At 46.0% G+C, this 15,091-nt stretch overlaps 1 protein-coding gene across 13 annotated transcripts in view; it reads left to right on the forward strand.

The window, feature by feature from the left end:
- TACC1 (transforming acidic coiled-coil containing protein 1) overlaps positions 1 to 15,091 on the forward strand; it is a 120,104-nt gene that overhangs the window by 46,250 nt on the left and 58,763 nt on the right. The window contains exon 1 of one of the 13 annotated variants that reach the window (XM_043454640.1): positions 14,040 to 14,698. The exons of 7 other annotated variants lie outside the window; for them this stretch is intronic. In XM_043454640.1, coding sequence (XP_043310575.1) covers positions 14,538 to 14,698 — 161 coding nt within the window. In that variant the 5' untranslated portion in view covers positions 14,040 to 14,537. Of the gene's footprint in view, positions 1 to 14,039; positions 14,699 to 15,091 lie in introns of those variants that run through there. 5 more of the 13 variants (XM_043454643.1, XM_043454641.1, XM_043454645.1 and 2 more) reach the window with 5 other exon arrangements.

Here is a 15,091-nt window from a genome sequence, read left to right on the forward strand (position 1 = left end):
ATCTGAATGGTTTTAATCAGTTGGGGGAAAGTCAGAATTTCTTCCTGAGTTTTGGGGCCTTGATTATTTTCATCTTGGTGTGTGAAATAATCCACACGCCAAAGAGACATTTTGGGGTAGTGAATTTTGCTTCCCTGTAATATCCTTCAGGGTTGGGGAGAAAGCTTGGAATTCAGATGTCCTCCCCACGATGTCTGAGTCCCAGCCATGCAGACTTCGGTGCCTGGTATTCCTCAGGAAATCCTTAACGCCGAGGACTCACCTGCCTGTCCGGAAACCAGGATACTGGGCCCAGTGATCTTTGGCAAAGGACCTTTCCAGCTAAAACTTCCTGTGGTTCTGCGAGATCTGGGGTGGATGCTTAGGCTGGATGTCAGGGACTTGTTAGTTCAGGAACCTACTCAGTAGCCAGCTATGCCTTGACCAAAGGAAATAGAAAATACATATGATCTTACTATATCATATGTGGTGAGGTGCCGAAAAGAGCAGTAAGGGTAACCTTGCTTACACTAGTTTTGTAAGATAATTTTAACAAAATATCCTGGGAATTCCTTGGAAGTCCAGTGGTTATGACTCTGCAGTTTCACTGCCGAGGTCCCAGGTTCAGTCCCTGGTCAGGGAACTAAGATCCTGTAAGCCATGGAGCATAGTCAAATATATATATATACATATATGTGTGTGTGTGTATATATATATATATTTTTTTTTTTTTACTAATTATGAGTCCATAAGAAAATAGTTTCTAGGTACTGCCCTGGCGGTACAATGGTTAAGTCTCTGTGCTTCTAATGCAGGGGGTGAGAGTTTGATCCCTAGTCAGGGAGTTAAGATCCCACATGCCACATGGCTTAGTCAAAAAGTTAAAATTTAAAAAAAAAAAAAAAGAAAATACTCAGGAAGTCCTTTGTTGGGTGAGTGCTGAAAATCGTCAGGCTTTCCAGGTGGCTCAGTGGTAAAAGACTACGCCTGCCAATCAATGCAGGAGATGCTGGAGACACCAGTACTATCCCTAGGTCAGGAAGATCCCCTGGAGGAGTAAATGGCAACCCACTCCAGTATTCCTGCCTGGGGAGTCCCACGGATGGAGGAGCCTGGGGGGCTATAGTCCATGTGGTTGCAAAGAGTCCAACGTGAGTGAGTGACTGAGCACGCACATGCTGAAAATCATCACTAATACCAGTTAGTGTTACAGACAAAGGATAACAATGATTAATTCATTTACAGAGTATCCGCCAGTTATTTTGTTGTTGTTGTTGTTGTTGAGTCGCTCAGTTGTGTCCGACTCTTTGGGACCCCATGGACTGTAACCTGCCAGGCTCCTCTGTCCATGGAATTCTCCAGGCAAGAACACTGGAGTAGGTCGCATTTCCTTCCCGAGGGGATCTTCCTGACCCAGGGATTGAACCCACATCTCCTGTGGCTCCTACATTGCGGGAGGATTCTTTACCACTGAACCACCGGGGAAGCCAGTTATTAGTCTTTGAATTGGGATAAGACTCTCATATTTACTATATAGTATTTCTGGATTTATAAAAACCATTATTTTCAAGGAAATCTCCCCAAACAAGATAATATCCTTGTCCACTATCCAACCTTCCTTTCCCTCAGTGTATCAATATTTCCACTTACCAATTTGAATTTACCATGAAGCTAATGAAGCTTGAACTTCAAGACTCCTCAGCTGGGCTGCCCCTCCTTGATCTCCAGAGCGGCTTTGGCATTCTGTAAGGTTCTTTTGTAATTTTTTTCAAAAGAGCACCGCCCCCCCAAGTTCCTAAGCTTCCTGCTTCACAAAATGGGGCTTTGGCAGCCTGCTTCATTGCCACCTTCCTCCACAGAGCCCCACTATGTTCCCGCTTTTTCCCAGATGGGAAGAAAGGCTCCCAAGAGTGCCATCTGCCTCATCAACATGGTTTCCTGGAAGAAACCAACCTAAAGGGAATGTTAGAAAACAGTTCAACCAAGTCAATTGAAAGATCAAATTGGCTTTATTCTGTGAGCCAAGAATCAAGCAGCATCCTATGGTTTCCTGGAAGAAACCAACCTAAAGGGAATGTTAGAAAACAGTTCAACCAAGTCAATTGAAAGATCAAATTGGCTTTATTCTGTGAGCCAAGAATCAAGCAGCATCCTATGGAGCTAATAGGAGGGAGTTCCCTGGAGCTGCATGAAATGAAAGGCTTTTATGGACAGAAGGGACAGGAGAGAGAAACTAACAAGGGTGGGTCATTTTCAGGCAAGATCACTTCCCTGTTGGGGGCTAGCAGTAGGGGGGCTATGAGGCATTTACCTCCCTAGTGCTGACCAGGGAATTCCAGACTGTCTGGTTAAGATCATATTCCTGCGAGAGGCTGAAACTGCGATCAGGTTAGGTATTAAGTCTCCATTTGGCATAGTAGGCTTAGCACAAGTGACCCCATTTGGGCCTATTGTCTTTTTTTGAACAGTTCCCCCTTTTGATCAGACTCAGTGAAAGTCACTCAGTCCTGTCTGACTCTTTGCGACCCCATGGACCGTAGCCCACCAGGCTCCTCTGTCCATGGAATTCTCCAGGCAAGATACTGGAGTTGGTAGCCATTCCCTTCTCCAGGGGGTTTTCCGGGCCAGGGATCAAGCCCAGGTCTTCTGCATTGCATGCAGATTCTTTACTGTCTGAGCCACCACGGAAGCCCATTTGTCACTGAGAAATGTGGTAAAAATGTAAGGTGTTAGTGCCACTCTCAGCTACTCTTCTCAAGTTCTCAGTTTTTGTTGATTCTCCATGTGGTATTTACAGGTTGTAACTTCAGGCTCACATTTTTTCAGCTGGTCATTTTCTTCATTCCTTTCCTGGCCTTCCAGTCTCAGGGAGATCGTTTGCTTGGTGGTTAGTGGCTACGAACATACATTTAAATCTTTTGAGAAAATACAGCATGACGGGGAGGCTACTATGATTATTACAAACAGGAAAATTTCCTAATGTTTGGAGTGCATTTTGGAGTGCATGTATCCCTATGATACAAACCAATCAAAATAAAGTAAGTCAAAGAAGGACTCCACTGAAGGAGTGAGAGTTTATAATACCTATAGTTTGAATTCCTCTCTTTTCAATATCTTGGGGTTCTTGAGCCTGTTAGGCAGTGATTTTCTTTGTTGTTCAGTCGATAAGTTGTGTCCAACTCTTTGTGACCCCATGAACTGCCGCATCCCTGTCCTTCACTATCTCCCAGAGTTTGTTCAAACTCATGTCCATTGAGTCGGTGATGCCATCCAACTGTCTCATCCACTGTCACCCCCCTTTCCTTCTGCCCTCAGTCTTTCCCAGTATCAGGGTCTTTTCCAGTGAGTCAACTCTTCATAATAGGTGGCCAAAGTGTTGGAACTTCAGCTTCAGCATAAGTCTTTCCAGTGAATATTCAGGGTTGATTTCCTTTAGGATTGACTATTTTGATCTCCTTGCAGTCCAAGGGACTCTCAAGAGTCTCCTCCAGCACCACAGTTCAAAAGCATCAATTTTTCATCTCTCAGCCTTCTTTGTGGTCCAACTCTCACATTTGTATATGACTACTGGAAAAACCATAACTTTGATTACACGGACCTTTGTCAGCAAAGTAATGTCCCAACTTTTTAATATGCTGTCTAGGTTTGTCATAGCTTTCCTTCCAAGGAGCAAGCATCTTTTAATTTCATGGCTGCTGAAAACCTTAATTTTTAGTGAAAATAAAGTGATAAACAATTGTGAACCTTCTTTTATATTAGCATTCTGTGGCTTGGTGAATTTGTAAATACTCTGTGTATGTGTTTGTGTATAAATGCTTTCTATAATCTGTAGAAATGTGTTCTCATAGTAAATTTTTCAATGGGGCACAAAACATGTTTACTAATAAACCCAAATATCTTTAGTTCCTTTGTAGAAGAAATCCCCAAATGGACAAATCTGTGTTCAATAATTATTTTGCTTTATTTGTAAATGATTTAGATATTTGATAACTATCCACCATTTAATTGAACTTGGCGAAACTTTAAGGTTTCAGGTTACCAAAAAGATTTGGGGAGATTATTTCAAAAGTTCACATAAAAATTTTATTCTGCAGTGTCTTATTTATTTCTCCTGTTCTCAATAATTATGTTTAGACTAAACTCAAAATTTTCATAAGATGTTTTGACAAAATCAGCCATCATCCCAAGCTATTTTTCTTGCTGACAAATTTCATAACAGAGATAACATGAACTTTTTAAACCAATGAACCCAACTAGGATAATGTGCTTTGTCATTATTTTAATGCTGATAATTCTGAAGACATACCTATTCAACAAATTTAAACTAGACTTTATTTACCAAAGATTTTCTCAGATCAAGTAAACTTGAGAAATATTTAAGTTAGTTTCTATCGTATTTCTGAAAGTTGTAGGTATCCTTCATACATACAAGTGCTTTATTCTCTTCAAGCCAATTAAATAGAGCTCTTCTACAAATTAATTTTAGCAATGCCATCCGAAGGTGGATAATACCATACAACACATAGACATACACACACAGAGACAGATGCCAACAGAGACCTTATAGCTTTTGTTGAAAGATTTAGCCATGAATCAGGTAGTATAAAAGAGATTGGATCCAAATTATATTTCTGACAGCTGCAGTAACCTAAGGTGACCTGTTCAGATGGCTAAAGCATTTTATTAATATTTATGGAGAAGACCTTTAGGATTTTTCAGTTGCCTAAGTTTCAAAATACCTTTTATCCCTTCTGTTTTCCTCCTGATAAGAATCCCCTCCTTGAAGTTGGTATTTTAAAGAGATGACCTAAATAAGAGTTGCTGGAGCAGAATTTCTGGTTTTTCAAAGATATGTGAGAGAAGGACAGTTGCTTTTAATTCCTGAGGAATTGGGCTGCAATTTAAATGATATCATAGGTCGATTCACCTATAAATCCTTTTACAAGGGCTTTAGAAGGTTTTTCTTTCCCTCTGAGTACATAGTTTTATTTTAGGGAAGCAGGCCTAAAAGTTTTTCTATCAGGCTCTGCATGGTGGCCAGTTTCTGACCACAGAGATACTTTGTAGCTGTCAGCTGGAACAAACAGTAAATATTTCTGACAGTACTGAACAACCACTTGGATTTAAGAGGTACCTTCAAAGAGAGCACACACAGAAGGTATTTTATTTTTGGACTTCCCTGGTGGCCCAGTGGTTAAGAACCACCTGCAATGCAGGGGACACGAGTTCTCTCCGTGGTCTGGGGAGATTCCACGGGGCACCCAAGTCTGGGCCCAACTACTGAGCCCCTGCGCCCTAGAGCCGGGCTCTGCAACAGGAGCCAGTGATCTACCAGAATTTAGCCAGGTTTCTCATTAAAGAACTCACCAATTCAAGAGACATCCCTGGTGGTCCAGAGGTCAAGAACCAATGCTGGGAAGGGCCCATAAGGGGGCACCTTCCTTTGAGTAGATATGGGGGTGTCTGTAAGCCCGCAAACTTGGTGGATTTTTGTTTATGGTGTTGTGGCCTCTTCAGAGTAGAAAGACATTCAGACAGAGGATTGCTAGAAAGAAGAGAGTGCTCAGAGGAGGAGAAAGGGGAGCTCTTACTGAGTTCCTTAGATAATAACAGTGCCAGCTTTGGGTTGCCACTATTTTCCTCAGCCTGTCAATTTACCTTTTAAATATGTATTTATTTATTCGGCTGCATCGGGTCTTAGTTGTGTTGCTCGTGGATTTTCTAGTGGTGTGTGGGCTTAGTTGCCCCATGGCTATGGGATCTTAGTTCCCCAATTAGGGACTGAACCTGCATCCGCAGCATCGCACGGCCGATTCTTAACCACTCAACCACCAGGGATGTCTCTTGATTTGCCTTTTAATTTGAAGGCAGACATGAGGAGTTTTCCTCTTCTTATGGAGCCAAATCTCCGATCATTATTTTGTGTGTTATTTTGTTAATTACTCCGAAGTTTGGACAGTCAGCCTTCTGACAGAGCTCTGGCAGATACTGTTGCTTCTGGATGGTTTTCTCCCCCGTGGTTTGATTTGTACTATTTAGCCATCTAATCCATCTGGAATTTATCTTGGTATATGCTCTGAGGTAAGGGTTGAATGTGATCTTTTTCCCATTGCCAACCAATTAATCCTTCAACCAAGTATTAAGTCATCTTTCCTTCCCCACTGTATTGTAACCTCTCCTCTATCATATAACAAATTCCTGTATCTTACCTGTAAGACAAGGTAAGATATTTTACCTTTCTGGGCTTTTTGTTCTGTTTCACAGAACAAGGATATGCCTGTTTCTGCATAAATGTTTCTAAATGTTTGCAGAACTAATCCCCTTCTTGACTTTCAGCTAGTCACTTAGCTTGTGTTTATTAGTGAGGAAAATGAGCAATGTGTTAATATTTGGCACTTTCACAAATTTTAACACCCACAGAAAGGACAGACTTCCCTTCTCCCTGCTTTGTACTGTAACAGAGATATAAAAGGACATAGTTTCCTTGAATTTCCACACACATGTAGTTTCTGAGCCAACTTATGGCAGTGAAACTTTTACTGTAAAAGGATAAAAGCCAGAAGTAACAGGAGGTTGCATACCATGTCATGGAATTTGCTTCTTAGCTTCCTATCTTTGTCTTTGAGAAACATGAGATTTTCAGCCACGAACACATGAGGTCCTGTGATGAAATCCCCACACATGTCCAGAGTGAGCCCTTCAGTGGAGTGGGTTTCCCAATTACTCTGGAAACCTTTATGTGGTTTTATTCTTTCTTCTGAGTACATACCGTTCTCCCATCTTCCTACAATGAATCTCTGCTGCCCTTTCTAAGTGCCCTCCCAGTCTGTACCCTCTAATTTCTTTTCTTCTTCTTCTTCTTTTTTCAGTATTTATTTATTTGGCAGCGCCAAGTCTTAGTCTTAGTAGTGGCACGTGGGAGGTTCCATCTTAGTTGCAGCGTGCAGAGTCTAGTTCCCTGGGTGGGAATCGAACACAGGCCCCCTGCATTGGGAGAGCAGAGTCTTAGCCACTGGACCACCAGGGAAGTCCCCATACCTTCTAACTTCTTAGTGACAACGTTTCATAAATGAAAATGGGGACATGTATTTATGAGGATGGTGGATGGAATATTTGACATCAGGATGATCTCGGAAAATCTAGGCCATCTGATCAATGACCTTCTAGTCTAATACATGGAGAGGTTTATTGGGGGAGGTTTATTCTGTTTTGGAGGTAGGTAGAAGAAAGGGAATCAAAACAGAAGAAGGAATGGTATTTTATTTTAATTTCCTAGGTTCCCCAGGTTTCCCAAATTCCCTTCAGCCTCCTTCACTCCAGACAGTTTCAATTCTAGTCTCCCCTCACAGGTTCATGAAGTAAAGTAGATCTCTCAGATTTGGAGCAATGTGTATTATTAGAAACTTAAACTCATAAACAACTTAGGGTTTCAGATGGGTTACTTGTGCATGAAACTCTCTGTCTTGGAGCTCTCTGACCTTTTCTAATGTTTCATCTTCTAAAAAGAATGTAAGTTCCACAGAAGAAAACAGAATGTGCTAAATCAGTAATTCTGATATACCTGTTGAACAGGCTCTGCAATTGCAGTGATGTTGTTTAGCAGGAAAAACCTTTATCTATTAGGATTAGGTGTTTCTGAATTTAAAGATAGTTCACCACTCTCAGTGGGTCTTTTGTGTTTGTTTTCAACTGTAGATTTGTGGTAGTTGGTGAAGGATCAGTGACAATGCTTGGGTTATTTTTCTCACATAGAACGGACTGGTTGACCTAAGTCTGTTTATATCTTTTGTACTCAACAGCTGTTTTTCTAGTACTCTTACATTCCAGTGAAAGTGAACTTTCTTATAAAGTTAGTAAACATGTAGTCATGACATCTGCTAGGGATGAGCAAAAAACCTCACAGAATGGGTTCTTCCATGACATTGCATGCTAAGTCGCTTTAGTCGTGTCTGACTCTTTGCGACCCCGTGGACTGTAGCCCACCAGGCTCCTCTGCCCATGGGATTCTCCAGGCAAGTATACTGGAGTGGGTTGCCATGCCCTCCTCCAGGGGATCTTCCTGACCTAAGGACTGATCCCGCGTCTCTTGTGTCTCCTGCATTGGCAGGCAGGTTCTTTACCATTAGCGCCATCTGGGAAGCCCCTCCATGACACTAGTTGCGTGTAAACATGATAACATATATCTGTTCCTTTTCCCACTTCTCCGAAAGCTGTCATGTTCTCCTCTAGGTCTGATTGTAATCTGGGTGCAATGACATACTTTCTGGGGAAGTCAAATTTTGCTTTTGTGATAGAGAACAAAATAAATGAGAAAGTGGACCTGACGAGAGTCATTCACCAGAGCAGAGCCTGGGCAAGGGTCTTTGAGCAGGTCCTCTAGGTGGGATGCTTGGCCAAGTCTTTAATGGATGCAATCTGGATCCCTTTTCATCTTTCTGGAGCTCTTCAAGCCTCTTAGCCATGGGCATAAATCCAGGTTTTCTGTTTTTTAAAAAAATGAGGAAGAGGGTTCTCTTTAGGATGTAATTTTTGGTATAAACGCATAGTATTAATATAAGTCCCCTGGTTTGGACATGTTGGAGGGAAGTTTGAGATTCTGTAGCCTGCAGGTAAAGGATAACATTGGATCTTGCAAGGTTTAAGGCTGTAATGTTGAACTTAACCTGAATACCTCAGATGCCATTGTTGGCAATGGCATTTCTTCGTGGGTGGAGCGAGGTACTCCTAGTTGGGACTTCGGAGCCCTGGCCAGGTAAGCAGGAAGCCACCACTGCAGCAGCAGCAAGAAACTCAGTAGCGTGTCCCACTGACGGAATCTCAGGCCACCAAGTGGCTTCGAGTGATTTCTGCGTTCTTCAAGAAGAGTACTGAAAGGTATGAGACCAGGCTCCAGAGTCAGCCCCGTGTCACGGTTTTAGGCCGGTGACTGCCTTTTCTGCTTCAGTTACCTCATCAGCAAACTGAGGATAGGAAAACCCGCCCCACTCCCGGAGAGTGTTGTAGGGATCGGAGGAAACTTGATTATGTAAGGTACTGTTATCATTGCATCTTAGAGACCTTCTGCTCTCCTATATTCGAGAAGACAAAAGTGAAGGGTTGAGGGGGTTTAGCTCAGTGAGTGGGGTGAGACGAGACCATCCAGTGGCGGGCCTGATGGAGTGAGCATGCACCAGGAACGCCCCACTGTGTCGTGTGCTCCGTGAACAAGGTGACTCTCAAAAGCAGGATGGGGAGGGGAGATGGTCTGTCAAGGTTCTACTGAGTCATCCATACTTAGTTGCCATCAGCTGTTTCAAGTCATATGGGCCGGTGCCTTTTCTCAGCCCTTTAGAGCCACTCCTCCGGTTTGATGACATTTATCAATCTGGCATGCGTGTGCTCAGTCGTGTCCAACTCTGTGTGACCCCATGGACTGTAGCCCGCCAGGCTCCTCTGTCCATGGAATTCTCCAAGCAAGAATACTGGAGTGGGTTGGAGTGGGTTGCCATGCCCTCTTCCAGGGGATCTTCCCGACCCAGGGATCGAACTGGTGTCTCCTGCATCTCCTGCATCGGCAGGCAGGTTCTTTACCTCTAGCGCCACCTGCTGCTGCTGCTGCTGCTAAGTCACTTCAGTCGTGTCTGACTCTGTGTGACCCCATAGACCGTAGCCCACCGGGCTCCCCGTCCGTGGGATTCTCCAGGCAAGAACACTGGAGTGGGTTGCCATTTCCTCCTCCAATGCATGAAAGTGGAAAGGGAAAGTGAAGTCGCTCAGTCGTGTCCGACTCTTAGCGACCCCATGGACTGTAGCCTACCAGGCTCCTCCGCCCATGGGATTTTCCAGGCAAGAGTACTGGAGTGGGGTGCCATTGCCTTCTCCATACCGCCACCTGGAATCCCTCAATTTGGCATTTCATCTTAATTGAAGTTAGGTGTATCTTTTGCTCACCGAATTTGTAAATTGTTAGGAAATACAGATAAGTTGATGCGTTTGCCTGCCTGCCTGCCTGAGCTTTTTCTCGGTGGTGACCTCAACTCTGTGATTTCCCCGTTGCCACCCTGGAACCACCCTCGTCCTCTCTGGGAACATCGTCTCATACACACGGCCTTCTCGTTTCACTGGCCGTCGGAAAAGGTTTTGTTCACAGTAGCTGTTTTTTCTTCCTTCTGTTGTAAAAGGGTTCCCATTGTGCGTGGAGTGCTTGCAGCTCCAATACTTCTCGAGTGAGAGATTTGTCGTTATTGTTTAGTTGCTAAGTCATGTCCGACACATTATCCAGGAAGGGTGTTGTGTTTGCTCGCCCTACTGCACGATCAAGTTCAGTATGAGTTAAGATCTAGTGCTTAATGGGCTTCCCTGGTGATTTAGTCAGTAAAGAATCACCTGCAATGCAAGAGACCTGGGTTCGATCCCTGGGTCAGGAAGATCCCCTGGAGGAGGGCATGGCAACCCACTCCAGTATTCTTGCCGAGAATCCCATGGACAGAGGAGCCTGGTGGGCAACCTGCCTGAGCAACTAAACCACCACCGCCACCTTAATTAGGTTTAGGAATTGTTCCTGGTCAGGCCCCGCCCTACCCCTGCCCTCCCCTCCTGCCACAACCCCCTCCAACCCCGACATTCTCACAGTAGCTGTGCCATACAAATGACTAGTTGTTTGCCTGTGTGGAGTTGGCTTACTATATTATTCTATTTTTTACCAAAGAGACCCATTTCGCAGATTCCTCTGGGGAATTCATTAGTGGTAAGGTGTGTGTGTCTGCCCCGGCCACCACTGTGGATGTTTCAAGGAGTTTCATTTTAGATTTTCGTGGAAAAAAAATAAAAAAATAAAATAAAAAAGATTTTCGTGGAGTATTGACCCAGAGCTTCTGTGAAGGGCAAGAAGCAGAGGAAGGAAGAGAACAGATGGGCCCTTCCTGTGCTTCCGGTCATTTCCAAAACAAAGACATTCCATTTGCAGACATTCTAGTCCTTGAAGCTAAGGGCAGCAGCAAAGTGATTTGATTTACCTTCTTGGTCAAACACTGCCCGTTCTTTCCAGAGTTATAGGAAAATTGATGTATCAGCCTCATTATTTGTTCTTCTAGACAATAAAATTAATTCAAGCTATTGAATACTTACTTTATTGCTGTTCCCATTAAGTCCAGGAATCTGCAGAGATTTTCAGAAACCTGGGCTTTTGTTTCTCCAATTTCAAGAAATTTCTGGATAAGCTTTTGTCTTGCTGGGGCCATCACTTCTCTGGTTTCCGTTGTAGGCTGGTTCAAAATCTTGATTTTGCCAGGAAGAGTCAGGCTTTAGGAATTTCTGGCACGCTAGCCAAACTTAGGTCTGTTTGTAAACTATCTGCACATTAATTCAACACCCTACTGACAGTATAGTCCAGTAATGATCTCTGGGCAAAGGAAAATAAGTCGTAACTATGATGTGGCCCCTACTGTTTAGAAGCTTATGGTTCAGACTTGGGAAAGACATGTAAACAAACATATTATGTATAGTGTGTAGGGTGACCTTATGTCCTGGGACATCCTGATGTATGCCTATTGTTCTGGTGATAACTATTAATAGTTGTTTAGTCGCTCAGTAGTGCCCGACTCTTCTGCAACCCCATGGACTGTAGCCCACCAGGCTTCTCTGTCTGTGGGATTCTCTAGGCAAGAATACTTGAGTGGATTACCATGCCCTCCTCTGGGGGATCTTACCAACCCAGGAATTGAACCCATGTCTCCTGCAATAGCAGGCAGATGCTTTAGCACTGAGCCACACTGAGAGTCACTGTGAATGTTCAGGGTATAGAGATGGTAGAAAGCAGGGAGAATTCCCAGAGGAGACACCTGCGCTGGTATCTTTGGACCTTCAAGGTCTGAGGGCTTGAGGTCAGGGTGGGGGGTAGGGGGAAGAGTGTGCAGGCAAAAGGGAAATTGTTCCAGAAGCAACATTTAGTCAACTCAAGCTAGTCATCATTCCTAAATTTATCCTGTGGAATAAATTCCCTGGGACACTTAGTCACAATACAAATTTCTAGAACCTGCTGGGGCAATTTGGATTTGGATTAAAAAAAATTTTTTTTTTCCCAGTCTAAGTGCTTGTCTTTTTTTTTTTTTTAATGTTTATTTGTCTGCACTGGGTCTCAGTCGAGGCATGTGGGATCTAGTTCCATGAGCAGAGATCGAACCTCAGCCCCCCTGCACCTAGAGCTTGGAGTCATAGCTGGTGGACCACTGAGGACCTCCCCTGGATTTGGATTTTTAAAGAAGGGTCACAGATGATTCTTGGACATGGGAAAGGTTCAGAACCAATTCTGTAGGGATTATGGCTACAACTTTAAAGGGCTGGAGCAGAGGAACAGCAAGGCTAGAGTAGGAGTCACAGATCAGCCAGGCAAAGGTGACCTGGGCTGGAAAAACTCTCCGAGGTAGAACCGGTTGGGAGACATTTACAGAGGATCTATGAAAAATGGGGATTGCAGGAATCATAATGGAATTGCAGAGAAATGAAAGGATTTGAGAACATTCAGGAGTAAAATGAACAGGACCTAGTATATGACAATTACTGATGTATGTGTGTGTGTGTGCGTTTAGTTGCTCAGTTCTGTCCGACTCTTTTTGACTCTCTAGACTGTAGCCCCCTAGGCTCCTCTGTCCATGGGATTTTTCAGGCAAGAATACTGGAGTGGGTTGCCATTTCCTCTGCCAGGGGATCTTCCTGACCCAGGGATCGAACTCACGTCTCCTATGTCTCTTGCATTGGAGGCAGATTCTTTACCAGGGAAGCCCACTGATGTATATGGACAATATCATTTCCAAGCAACAAAACACTTGTGTCAGATCCAGGAACCTGGGGAACCTTATAATCTGAAGGGTTGTGTGGTGAGCCATAAACCTAAAAATACAAACAGTGGGAGAGTGTTGTGGCATATTTCACGTAGACCTAAAAAAACAACTCCTGCTTATTTTGTAGTCTCCAGAACGATCAAAACTGTTGTGTTTATCTCTGGGAGCTGGATGAATTGTAAAGTATCCAGACACCCCAGCCCGTCTAGACTTCAGGCAAACCCCTGCCCTTCTGTTATGGTTAAGACCCACCCGCCAGGCCTTATCTTGCATCATTTTTGCTTTTGTTCTTGTTATCAAAATGTGTAAGGCAGTCATGATTCATCAACAGTATGCTATGCCAACCACTTTCAGGGGAAGACGTCTATCTGGCAGTGTCAGCCTCTGTTCTTAATTCTGGAGCTGCTCTTTCTGTGGGAACCTGCAACTCTGAAAATTAAGAGTAGGATAAGAAACGCCTTTATCCAGGCACGGAGATCGTGAAGCCCAGTCGGTTGAGGCAATTTATTCCGCCGTCCCTAAGCTGAATTCCCGGAATGAAAATGAAGAAAATCCGAGGACAGCTCTGCTACTTACTTCCCTCTCCCTTCAAACATAGAGTTGGGGTGTTTTTTTTTTTTTTCCCCTTTGAAGGCTGAAATCACCAGGCCTGTTGACCGACTTTCGAAGCAGCAAACAGTGTCAGAAACCGAAGTTATGAAAAGAAAGCCTCAAAAAAAAAAAAAAAAAGAGAGAGAGACAGAGAATGGGAGACGGATCAGGCTATAATTTCAGTGTCATTTAGCACCCTTTACTCAAGACCTGGCCACGGCGCGTCCACCAGTGCGGACTGGGGAGCGAAAAAAACATCTAAAAATTCCAGCCCTTGGCTACTCTTGTACCACCACTGAGGGATCTGACGGGTGAGGGTGAAAAGGCTGACATTTTCCACGCCGTTCTATCAGAAAGGGGAAAACGCCGTTAACAGCGGCCTCAAAAGTTGGTTTTCTGTGTTTTTTTTTTTTACAATAAGAGGCTGAACTCTGCGAGCCTGTATCACCAACGCCATTAAGTCGCAGTAGCAAGATGAAAAAATAAACAGGGAAGGAGGGACACCCAGCGTGCGCCGACTCGGAAAAACGGGAAGCCGGCAGAACCGTTGACGGCGCCCAGGTCCTCGGCCAGTCGCCGCCTCCAGAGTAGCAGCCTCCAAGCCCCTTCCCCCGCAGCGCGGGCGCGACCACCGCGGCGCGAAGGCAGGGGGGGCCCGGCCGCTGAGCCGCGCGCTTCCGAGGCCCCGCCTCCGTCGGCGCCCCTCGCGGCGAGCGCAGGTGGTACGGCCCGAGGGGGGCGGCTCCCGGGGCGCGGCTCCGCGGCAGCTGAGGCGCGGCCGGCCGGCCGGGAGGCGGGAGCCGGGAGCCGGGCCCCTCGGAACGCAGACGCCGGGCCGCCGAGGCCGAGCCGCCGACCCGGGCTCCGCTCACCCCGCCCCGAGGAGGCCCCAGGAGGGGCTTCGGCGCCGCGGCCGCGCGTTCGGGAAGGAGGACGAGAAGGGAGCGGCGCGCAACCGGCCGGCTGGCTGGCTGAGAGGAAGCGCTGCGCCCGCGCCCCCGACGGCGCCCGTGAAACCACATCCGCGCCTCCGCTGGAAGCGCGTCCGGGCCCCTGTCACCGGGTCCCTCCATCTTGAAAGGGAGAAAAAAGCGGTCTCCGGTCCCCGCTCCCCTCCTCCCAGGAGCCGGGGCCGCAGGAGCCGCGCGCATGGCGTTCAGCCCCTGGCAGATCCTGTCGCCCGTGCAGTGGGCGAGATGGACGTGGTCCGCGGTGCGCGGCGGGGGCGCCGGAGAGGACGAGGCCGGAGGGCCCGAGGGCGACCCCGAGGACGAGGACTCGCAAGCCGAGACCAAATCCTTGAGTTTCAGGCAAGTACACGCGTTGCTGCCGAGATGCGGACGCGCTGCCATCCATCCATCCATCCGCGGCTCATTATGTGTGCGCGCGCGTGTGCGTGTCTGTGTGTGTGTGTGTGTGTTCTCGCCACCCGCGTTAACCGTGTTCATGGCAGTGCTGCCGTCCCTGCCCGTAACCAGGTCCCCGCTGTGCAGTCGAAAGTTAAGGACGTTGTGCCCTCCCGCCGGGTGTTTCCCTCCCCTCGTTTCAGTGTGAGCTTTCTGAACCTAAACCAGAATCTGCAATCTCTCCGCATCCCCGTGTGCCTCGGTCCCTTTCTCTAAGCTTCGAGCCCCCAGCCCCCGCCCTTGCACAAACACACGCACTGTCGTGGATCACACCCGCAGGACACACACACAGTCCTG

Source organism: Cervus canadensis, chromosome 31, assembly GCF_019320065.1.
Source record: "Cervus canadensis isolate Bull #8, Minnesota chromosome 31, ASM1932006v1, whole genome shotgun sequence".
NCBI lineage: Eukaryota > Metazoa > Chordata > Mammalia > Artiodactyla > Cervidae > Cervus > Cervus canadensis.